General features: G+C 54.1%; 1 protein-coding gene across 1 annotated transcript in view; it reads right to left on the bottom strand.

Moving 5' to 3' along the window:
- Positions 1 to 4,009: 4,009 nt before the first annotated feature.
- Tmem132e (transmembrane protein 132E) overlaps positions 4,010 to 20,811 on the bottom strand; it is a 51,179-nt gene continuing 34,377 nt past the window's right edge. Inside the window, exons 2-9 of the mRNA XM_042694670.1 lie at positions 14,824 to 15,754; positions 12,560 to 12,706; positions 12,110 to 12,302; positions 11,373 to 11,516; positions 8,928 to 9,133; positions 6,852 to 7,140; positions 5,742 to 5,933; positions 4,010 to 5,097 (exon numbers count right to left, since the gene is read on the bottom strand). Of these exons, the coding sequence (XP_042550604.1) occupies positions 4,039 to 5,097; positions 5,742 to 5,933; positions 6,852 to 7,140; positions 8,928 to 9,133; positions 11,373 to 11,516; positions 12,110 to 12,302; positions 12,560 to 12,706; positions 14,824 to 15,754 (3,161 nt within the window). The 3' untranslated portion in view covers positions 4,010 to 4,038. The remainder of the gene's footprint in view (positions 5,098 to 5,741; positions 5,934 to 6,851; positions 7,141 to 8,927; positions 9,134 to 11,372; positions 11,517 to 12,109; positions 12,303 to 12,559; positions 12,707 to 14,823; positions 15,755 to 20,811) is intronic.

Here is a 20,811-nt window from a genome sequence, read left to right as displayed (position 1 = left end):
GGGGATGTCCTCCCCTCCTCTATTTCTCTTGTTTTAGCCTTAGGGCTGGAAAGAGAGCCAGGGTCCTCAGTGGAAGGGCAGGGGAGGGCTCCCACCTAACTTCCTACACTGGCGTTTCTGCTATGTCACCAGACATAGCCCAGCTCTGCACCTGCTCAGGAAAGCTCCAGGACAGCTCTCTGCTTGGAGTGGTTAAATGGTTGCTATCTGGAACTAGAGGTCCCGGAGGGAAAGGAACATGTCCCTCCAGCAGTGGCTGAGAGGCCAGGAGTGTACTATCTGTCCCAAACACTATCGATACCTGTGCCTCAACCTCCATCTCCTCCAGCCCGGTTCCCACCCATGAGCCACGGGTTCCTTAGCAACCCTTTCCCCTCCCACTGTCACCTTCTCCCTCCAGTCACCTGTCAATCTCATCTGGATGTAGCCAGACAGCGGGTGGGTTTTGAGTTCCAGCCAGGTCATGTCTAACCTAGAGACCTTGAGCAAGCTCCTTTCCCTCTTTTGTGCTTGTGTCCTCATCTATAAACTAGGGATAGGGACTCCTGCCTCCTGAGAATCTTGGTAGAACACAAGTATTGAACTCGTAGTCAGGGAAGCCAGTGGGTATTGCCTGTTAGGGCAATTTCCTTTTTTTTTTACAAGTAGGGAAATACGGGCTCAGAGCTGGTGGTGTATTGACTGAAGCTCACACAGCAAACACACGGTCAGACCTCCAGAAGCCCCCCCCACCAACTTATCTAGGGAAGTTTGGTCCCTTCAGGTATGAGTTTCCTTTTTTGGCCCATTTATTGTATTTATAAATTTTCTGTTTATCCCTAGAAACTATCTCCTTGCCCCCTGCGGCCTGCCACCCCCCCCTCCCACCGCCCTGGCCCCCCTCAGCATCCTGACATTCTTTTAAGGGGAACACAGTGCTTAGTATGTGGTAGGTACTCAGTTAATATCGGTTGGAGACAGGTCTGGCAGGGCAGGGCAGGCTGGCATGGACAGGGAGGCGGGGTAGAGTTGGGCAAGGAATGAGCCCTGGGGCGGGGGATCAGCTAAGCATTTCCTCCAGCAGCTTCCCCCCCCTGCCCCCCACCTCCCCCCGCCCTCTCTGCCCTGCTGTGGCTGGCTGAGAAATCTCATTTTTTAGTGAGCTGATTCATGGGCTTGGCTTCTTGGTGCTCCCTGAGCAGCTTTGTCAATAACTATTCTTTACAAGGTCCCTCGATTCGTTTTGGGGGTTGAAGGCAATTTTGTTTTTTTAAAGAGGAGTTCAGTGGCATAGCCATTCCAGAGGGGCTGTTAAGTTAATGCCCCACCTTGCCCCTGCCCGGCCTGCTTCGGCTGCTGGAATTCCACCAGGGTCAGGCACTGTTGCCGTTTCTTGCAATTAACTTCCTAGTTTCTCACGTGTGGGCCAAAGGTGAGGGATGAAGAGAAAGGGACACAAATGACAGAGCCGCAGGGCCGGTTCTATTTCAATGTTTGCTGGGTGACTTTTGGCACACAGCGCCTCTCCTCTCTGGGCCCTGATCTCCAGTCCTTAAAGCAATGGCAAAAGCCATTTTAACAGTCATATCCACATCAATCCTGCAGTGGCCTGGGGTCTCGAGCCCATGCAGCAAGAAAGCTCTATCACCGTCCTAGATGGCAGTGGATAAGACCTGTCCATCTTCCCTGTGGGGCTGGGACTTCCTTGATGACAGACCCTTATGGCTTCCTGGACTCCTGGCAGAGCCTCCCTATCCCCCGCACCTCCACCCACCCAGTAGGAGTTTAATTTGTGGAATGAACAGCTCCACACTGCAAGTTCAGTCCATTCTGGACACCTCCATGGTTTCCTCCCCTCGGCCCCCAAGAAACCACAGGGGGATGCTTTGCTACATGTAATTTTCTACACTGATTAAGGGGATTCCAACTCCAAACACTTGCAATTGTCCAGTACCTGCCAATCCCCAGCACAGTGCTGGATACCAGGGGCTCGCTAAAGTGACCTGGGACCTTCACACAAGCCCCATGGTTCAGCCTTATGCAAAAACGTGTGGCCAAGTCCATTCACTGAGACCCTCCATGTAGGGCAACCTAGGGTAGGTGTGCCTGCCCGTTGCCAGATAACCTTCATACATGGGCTCATGTAACTCTCAAGAAGTCTGGGGTTGGCGTGATGGGTGGAGCTGCTGGTCTCAGAAGCCTGGCATCTTTCTGTGGTGGCCCATGGGGAAGTGTCAATGCAGTCCACCAAGAGATGGCTGCTGGCAGCCACCTTGTCCAAACTCCTTCCCCCTCAAGCTTGCAGCCTCTGTGCTCCCCACCCGGGGTTGCTATCTGTGCTGGGGCAACGATATCCAGGGCAAGGAGATACTTGTGCATGCTCCCAGGCCAGCCACAGACCACTGGCAGGGCAGGGTGCATGCATCATGCCTGGTTTGGGCCTTTTCCCACTGGTCCAACAGCAAAGGAAGAACTGAAGACAGCAAAGGAAACTGAAGATGCCCAGGTGGACATCTTAACCCTTGGCCTTCTCCTTAGTTTTCTCTGCCCTTCCTTTTTTCTACAAGTCCTGAGGCCCACTTTGAGCCAACCAATCACAGCTGACTCCTGGTTGGGGGAAGAGGAACAATTCTATGAAGGACACATTCAATAGCTCTTTCGTCTCTTATGTGGGCATCCTCATAGTACGAGAGGGGCTGAGGGTCCTGCATGGTAGAGGAAGGAAAAGCAGGACACCAACCTGCTTGGGCTAGCCAGTCATATGATATACTCTGTGTGTGTGTGTGTGTGTTTATGCCAGTCCACCCAAGGAAGAGACTGCCAATCACCAGTCATCATGTACTGTCTGATCATGGGAGCTACGGCCCCCATCCCCAGGCTGATGGCCTCCATTTATTTATGAAAAATCTGACACAGTGGTGGGTAAAACCCAAGAGAAAAGTGACTGTGTGGGAGGAGGGAGAGGAGGGCATCAGCTCCCTTCTGCCTTTGCTCACTTCACAAGAGGCCTCTGCAGTCCTCCCCGCCCCAGGGGTTGTATGTGGGGATGGGAGGGGGAGACAGTGGCTCCCTGCCCTGCCGTGCAGAGGGGAGGGAAGCAGTGGTGAGCAGAGCAGAGCTGGGCAGGCTGGGTGGCTAAGGCGCAATAGTGTTGACTTTGCTGGGGTTGGGGGCAGGCGGCACCCAGGCCTCCCTGGGCCTGCAGACCACAGTGCTTAGGATGTTTGGCCAGAGAGGTAGGAGAAACCCCTTTCCCCTTCCCCGCTTGAACCCTAGCCTGTGGGCCAGAGAGAATCCCAGGGAGACCCCAGGAAGGCGCTGTCTTCACACCAGATCGGCTCCAAGTCTTTGAGGAGTTGGGGGGGGATGGTCACCCAGAAGCCAGCAAATAACAATGACATTGCCCCCAGACCCCCCCCCCCCAAATGTTTTGTCCGCAGCAAGATCCTTGGCAAGGCAGGCAGCTGCCACCTCCCACCCTGCAGGACAGAAATCCCTGAATATTAGTTTGAGAAAAGTCTTTGTGCATCCTGTGACACAAGCCCCCTCCTCCCCCGAAGTTCCCCTCACACAGAGGGGTGGGAGGAGACAGGAGACATGGAAGGCAGGGCCGGGCACAGTGTGGATCCACCTTGCCCACCCCGAGGAGTATGGCCTCCGTGCCTGACTCTTGGGGCGGGGTGGGGAACAAGGGGTTACCTTGCATGGGAGGAGGTTTAGGCAGGGGAGAGCAAGGCCAGGCTGCTTTCCTCCAGGTCCTCCTCCACTTGGAATGGGCAAGAAGCCCGTAACCTCCGGCCTGGGACTGGATGGACAGACCAGGGAGGCAGTGGCTGGCTAGGAGCAAAGCAGTGTGTGTGGGGGGGGAGAGAAAGGGGGAGGAGAGGACACGAAGTAGAAAACCAGTTCAGCCGCCCTGGTTAGTGTGAGCTGGGAGGGCAGGGGGGGTCCCAGCTAAATCCCATCCAGAGCAGAACATGTGTGTGTGTGTGTGTGTGTGTGTGTGTGTGTGTGTGTGTGTGTGCGGTGGGGGTGTCCATAGCACCCCGGATGTCCCTTCTATGCAATCTCTTTGATTCTGCGCATGTAATTGTGCAGGTCTGGGGGAGGCGTGGGCCGCGCAGTGCCTGTCACATCGGGGCAGCTCCAGCCTAGGTCTTCTTCCTCCTCCTCTTCCTCCTCTTCCCCAGCAGGTACGGAGTCATAGGCCAGCTCCTCTGAGGGCAGTGTGGTAAACGTGGTGAACTTGACCCTCTTGCGCTTGGAGGTGGGTGAGCTGGCAGGGTCCTCTGCTTGGTCCCGGGCAGAGCCCCCCGAAGAGCCGTCACCACGCCCATGCACCTGGCTCTGCACGCTGGTCTGGGAGCTGCCGCTGCTGTGGTGGTCACCATGGCAGCAAGCGGGCACGGTTTCCAGCGGGTTACCCGTGGGTGGCGAGAGCTCACCTTGGACCCGGAGAGGCTGCCCGTTACCCAGGAACACCCAGTGGTGAGAGTGGTCCATGCTGGTCTGGCCCTCGGGGGGAATGCGCTTGTGCCGGTAACGCAGCACAAAGACAATGCAGTTGATGAGGAAGACAAGGATGGCCAGGCAGAAGACACCCAACAGTGCGTACATGCCGATCTCCAGGTCTGTCAGGCCCCGGGGCATCTGCAGGAACCCCGTGGGCAGTGGCAAGAAGTCTTCCGTGGGTAATGCTGCAGGGTTGGAAGTGCCCAGGCCAGGGGCCTCCAGGGCAGGCACCGCTGTGCCCAGAGGACCAGCTCCCCGGGCTTCGTCCTCACCCCCACCAGGCCCAGGCTGGCTGGGGCCGGGGTAGTCATATGTAGGGTCCTCCTCCTCCCGCCCGAAGTGCACACGCAACCCCACGGGGGTGGTGGCCAACACGCTCTTGCGTTTGGTTTTCTGGCAGCTCTCGGCGATGGTGAGTTCTGCCCGGAGCAGCTCCCCTGTCCCCTCGGCCTCGGCCACCACCAACGGGAAGGCTCGGTCCTGAATCACGGTGGCCACTCGCTCATCCAGACTACTCACCAGCAGCCCATAGTCCCGGGGGCTGTAAAGGGAGAGTGGAGCTGTGGTACCATCACTGTAAGATATCCAGAGACTCAGGAGGGCTTCCTGGAGGAGGAGGAGGCAAAGGAGGAGGAAGAGACTCAGAGAGAAGGTATTAAGGAGCCCAAGAGCATTATGTTGGCCTCACACTACCCCTTGAAGAGCATTCCTCGGATGACCTGATGGACTGAAGGTAAGTTATGCTGTGGGTTCAACTCAAGGCTCTTCTGCTGCAGCATCATTACACCTGATCTGGGAAACCCCCTCATCAGACTTTTGTTAATGAGAATGTACACCCACCCAGCTGTAGACAAGGAAGCAGAGCCCAGCAAGCCCACGGGCATGGGTAACTGAGAATCAGGGGCAGAGGACACACGCACTCCTAGCCTGGCACTGGCGCCCACCGATTCACTACCCCATGCCGCCCCCAGTAACTTTTCCACACTCATCCTGGAACCAGTGCCTAAGCCATGTAGAGATGGATTTAGACTTCCTGCAGGAGGCAGAGGTGATGGCATTCTGAGAGTCCAGGAGAGAGTGTTCAGCAGGAGCACCGGGACCCCGTGCAGGCCAATGCGATGGGGTAGCAGGTGTGTATCTTCCAAGACCTCAAATCCTAACTTGGGGGTTCACAGCACATGAAGTGGAGTACCCCCCTCACCCCCATCCTCTATCCATACCCCAGACTTCCTGGCTGAGTGGCTGCTTACCTGCTTGAGGAAGCTGAGGGTCTGCTGTGCGGCTGTGGTGGCCAGGATGGTATGGCTGCTCCCAGGGCTGGGCCGTAGGGAGAGGGCCAGGCTGGCCACCACCTGGGCCTGAAGCTGTGTGATGCTCACCTTCTCCTCCGTCACCGTCAGCATTGTCTCCCCCAGCACAGCCTCCGTCAACGGGGACACCACCTGGGGCATAGCAAGCTGGGGTAGGAGACCACCAGGAAAGCAACAGACCCTGTCTGTGGTCCCCACTGGGCCCAGAGTCCTATTATTAAGCTTAAAGGGCCCCAGAGGGGATGAGGCAGTGAGAGGGGGAGGAAAAGTCAGGGTTCCTGGCTCTGCCTTAGTTTGCATGTGTAAGAACAAGGGTTCAGAGGTCATGGGAGGATGGGGGGCTCATGGAAGCCAGGCAGCAGTGTGCAATGCGGCGAGCTGATCTTCAGGAAAACAACCCCAATGTCAAGAGGACAGAAGGGAGTGGTGGGAACTATGGCAGACAGGTGACCTCGTGCCCCATGTTGAGAGGGGGCCCCTCATATCAAACCTGGCTGATCATTGCCAGGTGGCAGTGGTGGCCCAATATTGCTAGATTCTTTTTTTTCCCCTCTTCTTCTTGTAAAAACCAGAAATCTAGATTATTATTTTTTTTAACGAGAGGCTTCACATGTGAAATGTTGGATCGATTATTTCGTAACTAAGAATGTTTTGTTTTCTGTAGGCCGCTCCAGCTTGTGTACAACCCTTGTGTACAACCCCTACCTAGACACCCAATAGTCAGGAAGAAAGGTCAACGTGGGGTCCCTAGCCACCGCCCTCCCCTCCAAGTTGCCTGCCTACTGACCCTCTCTATACCTGCTCTTGGAGAGGGGTCCACGTGAGTACCCTCGCCGAGTTAGGGAAGGGTTGATAAAGGTAGAGAAAGCTTGGAGTGATGGCTTTACCACAGCAAAGCTACAAAAACCTTGACCTTAAAAGGTGCAGGCAGAGGGGCAAGACTGAAGGAAGCGTGGGGTGGGACTAGTGGAGACTGCTCCTGGGAGACCAAGGCTTCTCCACCCACAGGTAACACAGCCTCCTGTGTACTTGGATGGCACCCTTTCCTACCTTGAAGGGGGTAGTGCCTGGCTCCAGGCCCGCCAGGGTGCTGCTGTCCACCAGGTGTGCCACTCTTGGGTCGCCTATCCGCATGAAATCACTGACCAGGTCTGTGACCTCCACCAGCCAGTCCGGGCCCAGCATGGTGACTACCTGATCGGTGCCCTCAGAGGATGTGGTATGGAACTGGGTGAACACCTGCAGCGTGGCATGCTGGTACTGCAGAGTGCAGCCGCGGCTGGCGCTCTGCCGCCGCTCCTCCTCCTCCTCGTCCTCATCCTCACTCTCTCGGGCTGACCTGGGGGCAGAACGGACCAAGCTCAGAGCCAGCCAGGTGGAGAGAACCTTATGCTGGCTCTAACTTGCATGAGTCATGGTCCTCGTGGTTTTTCCTGCTGGCTCCTCTCTGTCTCTCCCCATGGCGGAAGTTCAACAAATAGCACCCCTCTTCCCTGGTCCAGGTCTTCCACTGTTGAGTTTAGAGCTCTGAGAGACCTAGAGTATCTCTCTTCTTGGACCCTCCTCACTTGTGCCTGGAAATAGCTAGCATCTGACCTCTGCCCTTTCTTCAGCTCTGTGCTTGAAGCTGGTGCTGTGCTGTGCTGGGCTGGAGCTTAGGGCATCTCTGCTGTAGACACGGACAAGCACAGCCAATCGTGTCTAAAGCAACGTGGAAAGCAGACTTGTAAGTGATGAACCTGGGTGTTTAACTGAGGAGATTTCCAAGCAAAGTGTGGGAGGCACAGCCTGGTTTTCTCTGGCTGCTTGTAGTACAACATGAGAGTAGATACAACTAAAAAAATAAAAGATGAAACCATTGACGCAAAAGGGAACTTGGATCTGAAAGATTCTGGGAACCCTGCAGCCTATGCAGACTGGGGAAGAAGCTAACAACAGGAAATTCATTGCCAGGAAGGCATGCCTGAGCTCTCTTTGAGCCAGTGCTTCGTGAGTGCTTTGAAGAGATCAACCAGAATATCTGTTTGCACCGAGGGCTTTTAAAATCTGTGCTAATTATTTTCTTTCTTTATTTGGTTCCAAGAATGGAACTCAAACTTGGTACCTGATGCTTTTGCTTCTTGGCTGGTGCCACACATCCAATCCCTTTGCTATGGAATTCAATCCTCACCATAATCCTATGGGCTATTAGCTTGCTCATTCGACACAGAGGAAAATGAAGCACAGAGAGGTTATGTAAACAGCCAGTAAGGTCACATAGCTAGTCAACACCAGAGTCAGGATTTAAACCAGGCTGTCTGGCTGCAAGGGTGCATTATATCCTGCCTCTTAAAGCACCACAGCCACCACTTGGTGGATGTGAGTATTTCAGAACCACAGGCTTTGCCCCTAACCTGGCCCAGTGAGAATCTTCATTCTGTCAGGAAGTGCCGGCCATATGTAGGCTCAGTCAAGCTTGAGAGGCTCTGGTCTGTACTACCTCCACCCTGCCAATCTCTGTGGTTTTCCCATGGCCACCTGTGGCTTTCTCCCTAGCCCTGCCCCCAGTTGTCTACCATGCCCTTGCTCTTCTCCTGCATACTGACGGCACTCAGGTGTGGCAGCCTGACTCCCAGAAAGAGAGCCTGGCAATGCATCAGAGACTACACTGTGCCAGTGGGACCAGGCTGGGGCTCACCTGTTCAGGTGTGTATACTGCTCCATTTTGGGCTACCCGATTGCCGTCTCATCCAGTGTTCTCAGCCAGTCCCTTTCTACCTCTCCTTTAAGACTCAGCTCCAGGAAGTCTGCTTTGGCTTCTGATGGAAGAGGGGTTCTCATCTTCCTCTAGACGCCTTGATTCTTTGCCTGCTGGCCCTCCCACATATCACCATGCTCTGGGGCATGTGCCTTAACTAACTAGCTGCCCAGCTGGACTAGGAGCTTGGCTCACTCAGACAGTGGCCACACTCTCCCCGAACCTCAAACCCCTGTCAGTGCCTGGCACAGTGTAGCTACTCCATCAAAGTCTGCTGACTGCATAACAGATCCACAGACTGTGTCTACTGAAGGCTTCAGATTAGATGCTTCTGAGTCTGTGTCCACCTCTCCCATGTCCCGAGGGTATGCTCTGTGTGAGGGCTGTACCTGCGGTCGGGGAGGATGGGCACTCTCCAGCCTTTCACTTGGCTAAGGTGAGCGTCTGAGAGCTCAATGTCCAGGGGCAGCTTGGGGACCCAGACTGTCATCTCCAGAGGAGCACTGAGAACGTCGTAGCGAAAGGTGACTCTGGCGTTCATGGATCCCCGGGACTCCTTTCCACTCACAAACACATAGTCACAGCTGCTGGACACCTGCAGGAAGGGAGGAGCGAGTGGCACTGTGTGGCCCTTTTAGACCTCTATCAGTGAGGCCGGGGCAGGGGACTTAGATCTGACCAGCAGCAGGGCCTACAGAGCTGCTGGAGTAAAAGCACCAGCCACAGGGGGCCACAGGAAGGAAGCCAGGTAAGTGAAGGCCCTGGTTGGGGGGGGGGAGGGGTGCACCAGCCCCTGTGCCCCTGTCCCTGGGAGTGGCTCTTGGTCTCTGGAAAATAGCCAATGTGCTATTTATTTATTTATTTTTGTTGTTGGTCGTAGGGCTTGAACTCAGGGCCTGGGTGCTGTCCCTGAGTTCTTTTGAGCTCAACACACTACCACTTTGAGCCACAGCACCACTTCCGGGTTTTTTTTTTTTTTTGGTGGTTAATTGGAGATAAGAGTCTCATGGAAAAATAAAAAATAAAAAAGAGTCTTATGGACTTTCTTTCCAGGCTGGCTTCAAACTGGAATCCTCAGATCTCAGCCTCCCGAGTAGCTAGGATTACAGGCATGAGGCACCAGCACCCGGCTAATTATTATTTTTTAATTAAGTCTTGGTCTGTGGGAAACCACATGAAGGAGGCTCCCAGGGAAGAGGCATCTTGGAGAGTTCCCTAACTGAGGCTCTGAGGCGCATGGAGTCCTCCACCTACGGGGGTGCTCAACTGGACAGCAGGGAGAAGGATGGGGAGAGAGTCCAGAGAGAGGGCAAATGGTTCACTTCGGGTTCACTTCAGGCTATTGTTGGCAGGGATGGAGGAGAGGGAGTAGAAGAGGACAAGGCAGGAAGGAGACACCCAAGCACAGCCCGGTGGATGGTTGCCACCCATGTGTGCTGTTTTGACAGGCGCGTGCCTGCCTGGCTAGCAACCCCTGTTCCTAAAGGCTCCTGGGCACATGCCAGTGGAGACCAGTGCCCACTCAGTGCCAGGACATGTCTGCCAATGCTTCAGAACAGATGCAGCTGGCCGTGTATATGAAAGGTGCCCACGCACACACCTGGCATGCATTGGAGTGGAACCCCAGGTGCACACATCCACACCCAGCTCCGGCTGAAATGTGTCCCTAGGGCCCTGCCCTGACTATGAGGGAAGATCTAGAATGCAGCTGGTGGGGCTGATGATACCTCACATCTCTGCAGGGGTGGGAAGGGTGCTGGGCTCTCCACATCAAGGAGACAGAGGACAGAGGAAAGTGGAAACTGCAGCCTTGCCGGAAATGAGTTCCTTCCCAGCTTGAAGGCGGAGAATTCTGCAGGTTAGTTGTCTCCACCAAGGGCAGGAGCATATTTCTCTGGGTGGCAGAGAAGGCACAGGATGCAGGCCCATCCGGTGCTGTCCCAGCCTGCCACGGGGCAAGGTGACCCCTTTAATGAAGGGGATACAGGTGTGGATGAAGCTGTGCCCTGGCTCCCTGGAGGGCCTTCTGTGTGGATAGGTGTAGATGGGGGAGCCCCAGGCTCTTCAGACCCAGGAGACCCAGCGTGAGTGTAAGGAAGCCCAGGTAAGCAGAACAGGACCCACAGAGCCCACTTGCACTGTCCTCCAAACTGAGCGGTCACAAGATCAGCCAGCAGACCCTGATGTCTGGTTTCTGTCCTGCTGAAGGCAAGCCCACCCTATGGGCATCAGGGCTGGACACACTGTCATATCATTGCCTTCTCCACTGCCTCCTACCCCGCCGTTTAGCCTCTGACTCCTGTCCAAGGAGCAAGTCTGGAAGGGGTGACAGCCAGGAAGAGGCCCCAAGGAGCTGGAGGAGTTGAGGTGTGTGAGACAGGCATGAACAGCCTTTACCCCTAGTCTAATCCACATGCTTCCCTCGGGGCAAGCCTTTGGGAGGCCTACACCCCATATTTGACTCTCCCTTTCCTTTCTCCTTCCTCTGCTCCCCACCCACCCCCTACACCATGTCTGTCATACACCAGGCCTCTTAAACAATTTTCCGAGTTGAATTCAGGTGGTCCACACTGCTGTTTCCCTTCTACCTGCCATATTTCTACAGGAAGTGTGGAACCCCTGCCAGAGCAGGAAATACTGGGGTGATCCACCGCTGTGGGGGTGAACACAGTGAGGTGGGACTGAGAAATAATCAACCCAGGCTGGGGCAGGAATTCCTGCCCGCCCAGAGCACAGTCGGGCACATGTAGTCTTCAAGGGTGAGTAAGTTAAACTGTGTGGACTCCTCCCACTCCACCCCCTCACCCCCAGGCCCTCCCCTCCAGGAAGCTTACCTTGATGATGTCTTCATTGTCAGATTCGCACTCCACCAGGGCAGAGACATCTAGGACAAGGCCAGTCACCTCAATGGCAATGACCTTGACAGGGATGGCTACGGTGCGGCCCGTCAGGATGGCTGTGTTGATGATCTCTGTGTCCTGTAGGGAGGAGAGGAGGGAGAGGATGCTCTGTCTTCGGTCTCTTACTCTGTGGGGACCTGTCAGTCAGCCAAGACCCTAGCTCCTCGCTGTTGCTGCTCCTCAGATATTCATGGAACCTCTTAGGCTGCTCAGGTGCTCTGCCAGAAAACAGCCCATCCCCAGGCCCCGAGATCAGGACCCTCTGAGGAATATCAACATGCCTTCCTGGCCATTGAAGGGACCCTGGGCTGGTCCCAGGCAGACACTGCAGCCCTCTATCCCGCTACACTCAGTCTAAACCTCTGAACCAACTACTCAGTGCTGTGCCTTTGCCCATGGGACTCCTGTCTAGGGTACCCAGTCTAGGATATCTTCAAGCTTCAACAGCACAGATGCCTCCTCCAGGAAGCTACCCCTCCATGGGGACTTCTTCTACTTCAGCTCCTTGGCACCCAAACCAGGTGCAGAACACTGCCTGCCTCCTGTGGGTACACAGGTGCCCCTTCCCACACACTGTGCCCATCCATCCGCATGCAGGCTCGGCCTTATGAGGCCTCTTCCCACATGTGCACACTTGTGTCCAGGGGCCTGGGCACTGCCCACTCACTCACCATGGCCAGGGGCAGGATGGCTTGCACATCCCTCTGGATGACCGTCAGCTCAGTGACTGCTCTCTCCAGGTCAGGCAGGGAACCATGACCTCGGTAGTCGATGTGCCACATGATCCGCCGCTTGACTGACTGGCTGGTGAAGTTTTCCATCTCAAAGTCCAGCTGCAGGATCTCCAGAGGCCCCTGGCCTTCCCTGCAGAGCAGGGCAGAGAGAAGAGCGGGTGAAGTGGGTTAGGAGAAGCCCAGGGGCCCTGCGACCTCAAGGGGAGGGGGGCTTCTTCCCCTCCTTGGAAACTGTCTCCCTAACCCATTCCCCTATGGGACCCCAGCTCTGGCTCTCAGATTTCCATCAATGGAGTCTCAACCCTGTAGAGCCTAATCTCCTTCATACAGTGCCCCCAAGCCCTACAGGTGCCTGTTCTTTGGTGGTGGTAGGTGGGGGGGTCTCACCAGGGTGGCAGGGGTGTGCCCTGGGCCCAGGCTACATCTACAGTGGCTGTTGAGTGCTTTGCCCCGGTCAGCAGCTCTGAGGTCACATGCCACTGACCACTCCGAGACTTGGTGCCTAGAAGGGTCACACCCTTCTTGGCCTTCACCCTGGAACAAAGGAGAGGAAGAAGACAAGTCAGGCTGGAATCCAAAGTTGGCCTGCCTGGCCAGCAGCACTAAACTGGAGCTAGGGGAGGGGAATAGGTGAGCTCTATGATGAGGATATCTGGTATCACCAGGCCAAAACTTCTGAGGTTCAATAGGAGTTGCCATCTGCTCTGCCATGTTCTTTTCCCAGGCTTTGTCCAGACTTGAGTGCCTGAGTGACAAGACTTCTGCATATGTCTCAGACCTTCTTCAGGGAGACCAGAAGGATGTGTGCATTCCTTTTTCATAAATGAAAATGGTCCTGGGTTCTCCTGGGGAAAGGAAGGGCAACTAGTCTCCATCTTTTTGTGTGTGTGCTGGGGCTTGAACTCAGGGACTCAGAGCTTGTGCTCTTTGTTTGATGATTAACTGGAGATATAAGAGACTCACAAGTTTTTCTGTCCATGATCCTCAGATCTCAGACTGCTAAGCAACTAGGATTACAGAAGTGAGTCACTGGTGCCTGGCTAATCTCTGTTTTAATTGTGACATGTGTGTGTGTGTGTGTGTGTGTGTGTGTGTTACTAAGGATAGAAACCAGGGTCTCAAACACACTAGGCAAATGGTCTTCCACTTGAGCCATAACTCTAACCGTGTTCGTGTGTGTGTGTGTGTGTGTGTGTGTCTGTGTATGTGTGTGTGTGTGTACTAAGACTTTAATGCAGGGCTTCACACTTTTCACACTTTCCTTGACTTTTTTTTTGCTCTAGGCTAGCATTGGGCCACACCTCTACTTCTGTTTCTTTGCTGGCTAGTTGGAGAAAAAGAGTCTCGTGGACTTTTCTGCCAGGACTGGATTTGAACTGCAGTCCTCAGATCTCAGCCTCTTGAATGGCTAGGGTTATAGGTATGAGCCACCAGTATCTGGCATTGTTTGTATTTGTTTCTGAGACAGGGTCTCTCTAACTTTGCCCATGCTGGTCTTGAACTTGTGATCCTCTTGCCTTCTCCTCCTCCTCCTGAGTGGTAGGATTATGGATGTGAGCCATGGCACCTAGCTAATAGAGACAGTCCTTTAGATAACTAATAAGGAGATCTTGGCATCTTCTCCAGTTCTTCCATTTATTTTTGCCATGGTTTCAAATCACTCCATAGCCCAATTGCTATCTCCCAGACGCTCTGAGCACAGGAGAGGAGATACCCTGCACACTTCCGTTCTGCTCTAATTCACACTGACGAAAGCGGGATAATGCTTGCCTCCTAAAGTCTATACTCTCCACTCCTATTAGTGCAGCCCGAGATCTCTGATGACTGAAATAATTCCTACTCATGTTCAGCTAGCAAGCGTGGAATATCAGGCCTGACCCTTTAGAGGAATAGGGGAGCTGCACAGGAGAATGCTCAGGGGAGGGAGCAAGGCTTGATTCAAAGATGGAGGCAAATGGTGCGGATGATTCTGGTCCCACAAGCATACTGCTTGTGTGGGCCAGCATTCTGGTGGAGTCTTTTCTACATCTTTAAAATCCTAGAATGTGACTCAACCCCTTCCCCCAAAAGTAGATTTCCACTGTGAAATATTATGTATCACCATCATCCATACACTTCGAGGCATTTTTGGATATTTAAGGATTTGGGGATATACTTTAAGGAGTTTCTGAATTCATGAACTGGGTCCTTCAGAAGGTATAGAAGGAGCTGGGATCCTGAAAACTCTTCTCAACTTCGAGATGGAGCCATCATCCCAGCAGGCATAGATCCAGTTTATGTTTTGTTCAGCAGCCCCCGGGGACTGTTTCCTGACTTCAATCTCCTCCTGTACCACAGAAGAGCTGTACCTATTTACATCTAAGGTCCTGTCTGGCTGGGATCCTACCATTCTTGACCTCCTTACTTGTGGAAGGTGACATTCGATTCTGTTTCTAGGAGACACCGGGAGAGGCAGACATGGTGGTTGCCACTAGACAGGGAAGAACATCCAATGAACACTGTTTCTTGAGGTTGCTCAAATGATACCTGGGAAAACTGGGATGAGGATGCCAGCTGAATCAGGATCCAGGCTGGGACCCCTGCAAAGGGTCAGGGATCCATTTGACTACAGAGGAGAAGACAATCCCGCCCTTCCGCCCACCTCCACTTACCTGAGTGTGAAATGCTCCACGCTGGGGCTGGCGGGCGCTGAGGAGTTGGGCGCCAGGTAGAGGAGGATGCTGAGCACCTCGCCAGGCTTGAGTGGCCGATCCGGCAGTCGGATCATCAGGTTACTGTCCAGTCGGTGCTCCTGCACGGTCCTCCGGGGAGGCGGGCGGAACAGGCTGATGCTGCCGATGCGCAGGAGCGGGTGCTGCGTGGGGCTCTCAGCGCGCGCCCCTGCCCCGGATCCCGGGCCCCGCCTTGCGCCCCCGCAGCCTCCCGCCGCATCCGGGGCGTGCAGGGTGTAATAGAGCTCGGCCTGCTGGCTCTCCGCCGCCGTCTCGGGTTCCAGGCCGTCCGGGGACTTGCGGCGGGCGCTGGCAGGCACCGCCGGGGCTGGGGGCCCGAACCAAGCCAGGGGCAGCTCGGCGCGCACCAGACAGGTGGCCAGGCCTCCGCGGAGGCGACAGGAGCTCTTGACCTCGCGTGCGTCCCGGAAGGCGTGCAGACGGACGCAGGGCAGCCGCTCGGTGACCCCGAAGTCATCCCAGTCCCGGCCGGCCACGTAGAAGAGCACCTGCGCCACGGGCGCCGAGGCGGGCACGCGGGCGCGCACGATGAAAGCGCGCACCTTCCAGTTGACCGTCAGGCGCTCCGGGATGTCCAGGGTGCTGGATGGCTGCAGCAGCTCCCGTGCCACCGCCTGGCTGGTGCTGAAGGGTCCCAGGGACACGTTGAGGACCGGCAGCTCCTTGGTCTGGAACACCACGAAGGGCTCCGAGCGCTGCAGGGAACCGTTGGCCACGGCAGGCGATGGAGGGCGAGTCTCCCGCAGGAAGAAGGCCAGCCGCGTGTGGGACAGGCGGTAGCTGACAGGGAGCACCGGGCTAGCCTGCGACCCTGGGGGACTGGGACTGGCCGGGTGGGAACGGCCCGATGCTGGGGACACACAAAGCAAAAGAGGCTCAAGGGTCACGAGAGATGGCGTTGGGGTGCCCCAGCCCTTCAGAACCAGCCTGGTCCTCCATCATGGTTGGGTACCCTGCCTGGCGCCACTTGTGTTCACCACCCTTGCTTGGTTTCTTCACCGGCAACCCAGGGGTAAAGGGATCCCCATCGCAAGGCTCTGTGGGGTTCCTCAGGATTTCAAGACCCCCAAAAAGAACATAGAAAAAGCTTCCTGCCTCAGAATGGCTCTGAGGACTTTCCAAAAAAAAAAAAAAAAAATCTGTGCACAAAGGGCGGATCTTGGGCTCTCTCATCAGAAGGGCTCTACCCTCCCCTCTGCCCATCCCTACAGCCCAACTGATGTGTGCATGGTGCTTGGCCAGCATTGACTTATTTCATACTAAAATCAATCCTTACAGTAGGAATTATAGTCTCCAGTTCCTCATTCAATTATAATCTCCTGTCTGCCTATAGCTTAGAACTATTATTATTATTATTGTTATTATTATTGTGCATATCAATTCTGGAGGTTGAATTTAGGGCCTCACGCTCCTGCTTGGCATTTTTTTTTTTTTGGTTCAAGGTGGGTGCTCTGCTGCTTGAACCACCTCTCTGCTTCCTCCACGGTTTCTTTGAGGAGGGTAAGGTGGGAGGCGGGGAGAACTTTATCCTTACATCTTACCAATAAAGAAGCTAAAGTCTAAGGCACTTGTGATTTCCCCAAGTCACATAGGCAAAGGGTCAGCCACAGGATTTGAACCAGGGCCTCAGCCCTTTACAACACCAACTTTTTCAGGAGGTGTAGAGTGTGCTTCTCCCTTTCACCAAACATGATGCAAGCAGGAATTCTGTCCCTGGTCTCTCAATCCTACGTGTGGTCCTCTCCCCAGCAGTCTGGGAAGCTCCCAATTCTAATAATCCCACCTCTTCACTCAGTGCTATGTCCTGAGATGTCCTCTGCCCTCAGTTCTGGCCTCACTGATTGATAATGCTGCCTAACTGGGCTCTCCTTCCTCAATCTCCCTTTCCATGCTGGCTTTCCTCCTCCACACCCCACAGTAACCACAGTGTCCTTTTCTTGGGCACAAACAGGCCCTCCATGCCCAGTCAAGGACCAGAAAGGACTCATGAAGAAGGCCTGGAGGTGGTGATCCTTTTCAGGATCTTCTTAGGAGCTCTCTGAGTCTGGCCCTTCAACTTGAAAATCAGAGCAACAGTGACAGTCTCCTAGGATGCCATTTGTCATTTGTTTCTGTGTTTGAGAATCACATAAGCAAACGCTATAAATTCTGTAACACAATGCAAACACGGGCAGGTATTATTGAAGAATCTTTCCTCCCTGCTGACAGAATAAAACCCACATCTACCTCACTCCTGAGAGCAGCATTCAGGGCTGAGTGCCTATGGCCTCTGGGCTCCTCTTCTGAGCCTCCACTGGCCAAGTAACTGGATACCTCACTGTGGTCTTTGTTCCAGGTTTTATTTCCCTCCCTTGCTCCCTGCATCCAATTCTGTCTTCTTCCAAATCTGAATCTGGCTGCAAGGCCCAACTCCAACACTGCCTTCTACAGGAAGCCTTCCAGGATGTCTCAATGTCTGGGAATATCCTCAGATCTCTGTCCTTGGACACATGGCTTCACCTACTGCCTTGTGTTTGTTTGTGTGTGTGTGTGTGTGTGTGTGTGTGTGTGTGAGAGAGAGAGAGAGAGAGAGAGAGAGAGAGAGAGAGAGAGAGACAATTTCTATGGCCTTGCCCCAGGTCAGGCTACAAGAAATCACAATCAAGCTTTTGTGAATGACTGCCGACCCTTTGGTCCCAAAGAGGTGAGTTAAACAGTAGTAGGTGTTCGGCGCAGTTCATGCATATTTATCATTTTCTTGATGCCAATCCAACATTGGCAGTTTCCCAACCATCCACACCCAATTTCTCACGAAAGCAGTGAACTACAAAACCCTGTTCCCTCCTATTTAAATTCTACAGGGCAATGACCTCATTCAAAACAAAACGGTTGGCAGAAGCGCTTGCTAAGCATGTGAGAAGCAACGGGTTCTACCCCCAACATTGCAACAAAATAAAGCCAACTGAGCAAACAAAAATAAAACCAAGGCAATTGGCTTGGGGCCTAGCAAGGGCATTGGGGTCAGTTATGGGGGCACTGGGTTTCTCCTGAGTAGCCTACAAATGTCCCTGGTCCTTGGGCATGAGACAGACGGCTTCCCTGTTTTCAGGAGGCTGCAGGCCCAGGCCTGTCCTTCCTGCTGGAGTGCCTGCATGGGGCGCTGGTAGCTTCTGAGCTAGAGGAGGCTAGCAGAGTCAACTATGGGGTCAGGAAGAGACTAAGAGAATCCTTCTGACTTGTGCCTAGACTCCTCACCCCTGATGACCCCTCGAAGGTTCCAGAATGTATCTCTGCAGCTTGGGAGGCTGGCCCTAAGGCATGCATGTTGGGAACCCAGGCAAGATCCTAAGCTGGTACAGCAGCTAGTCATCTACATTGAAAGCAGCAGGAAGCAGGCAAAGAAGATGGGGCTTTGGGCTCAAAGTCATGACCTCTCCCCACCACAGACTCTCAAGCCTGGGCAAGTTGCTTCCCATTTTGAGTCTCAGTATCCACCTCTCAGACTGCAGGGTGACATCAGCTCCATCAATTTCCTAGAGGCAGTGACTGTGGCTGAAAGACCCAGATCAGCCCCCAGGAGCATCGGCACATACAGTGGGTTCGTTACTCAGACCCTGGGACTACACATCCTTAGGCTTGGAGAAGGGCAGCATACCATTTAGTGCCATTTGCCCCATCTCAGTATCCCAATTATATAGCCAACCATCTGGATCCCTTGGGGGGCACAGTGGGGACAGAGGTCACCAGATGGGCACCAGAGGCATGATGGGAAGGGACTGAGGAACATGGTTGCATGTTCTCTCTGCCTCCTAGAGTGAGGAGCTGCTCTGGTAAAATGAAGATCTTGGATTATCCAAACTGTCCTGGATGTTCCCAGAATCTGCTGAGCAAATACTTCTGCCTCAGGCCTCGAGTGTGGTGTTCCCCAGCCCGAAACTCGGTTCCCTTGACAGTGTGTCTTTACAGCTTTGTTCTGGGACCTGTGTCCTGGGCATCCCATCCAAAAGGGCATGTCCTTCTCCCCTTCTCTATCCATCCTCTTCCTTCATCGATTTTCTTTGGAGCTCTTTGCACCACCTAACTCTCACAGGCTCTGCTTGTATCTGTTGGCCTTCTGCAGGCCGCATGGCTCTGCTCCCTGCTCTAACTCCAGTGCTTTGAGCACAGCTTGATGCAGGATAGGCCCTCAGCCAACATTTACTGAAAGGATGGAATTCCCTGGATGAGCTGTCAACCCCACCTGGCCACCTGGGTGTGCTGTGGGGTGAGGAGTTCCGGTCTATGAGGGAGTAGACTGGGTGGTTTCGGTGGGCGGGGTGGGAGGCTCCTCATGTCCTCTTCCATGGAGTGTCTGAGTGGGGAAGTGTGAACACTAAGAAATCAGCTGATATTCAGAAAGAGAGCAAAGCTTGAGCTTGGGATTGGGCTATAATCTTAGCTACCAGGGCAGTACGGATCAAGGGAGGGAGGTTTGAGGCCAGTCCAGACACGGAAGTTCAAGAGAACTCTATCTCAATCAATGCCTGGGCACAGTGGGCACATACCTGTCATCCCAGCAACACAGGGAGCAAAAATAGGAAGATCGCAGTTCAGGCTGTGATCAGGCATACAGCGTGAAAAGAATCAACTCCAAAAGGGACTGGAAGTGTGGCTCAAGTGATAGAGCACCTGTCTAGAGAGCACAGGTGTGAACACCAGAGAAAAGGGGAGGAAGAAAGATGGTGTATGTTATTATGTCACCCAGGATTCTCATTCCCCACTGTGAACCACCTGTATCCTTCTGGGGCCCTGAGGTCCCTCTGTGGCAGAGCCAGGGGAAGCACTCATTTCTGTTCCCTGCTTGCTTAGTTTGCAGTAGAAAGGAAGTCGTTTGAAGTATTCAGGCCTCGGTTTCTCTAGGAGATGGGGAGGTGCGGTAGCCTTGGAAGCATTGCCCTATGGCTGGAGGGTGGCAGGGAGGCCTGGTAGATCACTCAGCAGGCAGGCCAGGTTTCCAGAGACCATGAGTGTAAATGCCTGAGTGTGTGAGTGTGTGTGTGTGACACATGTATGTGCTGACACATACCTGTACCTCAGCACAGAGCTCTGATCTCAAGATATCATGGAGTAAAACCTAAAGAGGAGAAGCAGCTGGAAGATTTCTTGAAGGAAGACAGGTGGAAGGAAGACAGTGGACAATCTACACAAAGAGAGAGGGGTCAAGCCAGGGGTGTGTGGAGAGAGAGAGAGAGAGAGAGAGAGAGAGACAGACAGACAGACAGATGGAGGGAGTAAGAGAGGAAGATGGAGAGAGGGGAAGGGAGGGAGGAGAAGAGGCTCAGAGGTGAGACAGGTTGGAAGTGGTAACTTGCACCTCGTTGGACATAACACAGAGGAGTTTCCCACAGCCTCCAGGCTGTGTACACACACATGCATACAAGTGCACACACACACACACACACACACACACACACACACAATACCCTGGTGCACCCCATGCCCTCAGCTCCACTGTTTACTGCAGTTTCCTGGACCGGTTCCTGGACCGGTTCTGAACCCTAACCCGCCCCCATTCCCTGTGTTTCAGCCCCAGCTCATGCACAGAGCAGGTCGGTCCTGCCTGCCTGTGGCTCCACTCTGCTTTGGAGTACATGTGTGCCCCTGGAAGACCCTCCCTCAGAGAAGGGGCTTCTCTGTATTGTTTCTGCCTTGGATGGTTATTAGGAGTTAAATCATGTCCCCATAGCTCATACTCCCAGGATCTCCGAATGGAGGTTTACAGATAAGGTCTCTGAAGAAGTAGTGGAGAACTGAAATGAGACCTGCGGTGTGACAGGTGTCTTTGCACGGAGGACAGCTGGACAGATATACACAGAGGGAAGCTGACGTGGGACAGAGGGAGGAGACAGGCCTTTGCCACACAGCACCCTGCTAACACCTCCACCCCAG

The sequence above is a fragment of the Dipodomys spectabilis genome, unplaced genomic scaffold (assembly GCF_019054845.1).
Source record: "Dipodomys spectabilis isolate Male_0828 unplaced genomic scaffold, ASM1905484v1 ptg000004l, whole genome shotgun sequence".
Lineage (NCBI taxonomy): Eukaryota > Metazoa > Chordata > Mammalia > Rodentia > Heteromyidae > Dipodomys > Dipodomys spectabilis.
This window is presented reverse-complemented; position numbering and strand designations above follow the sequence as displayed.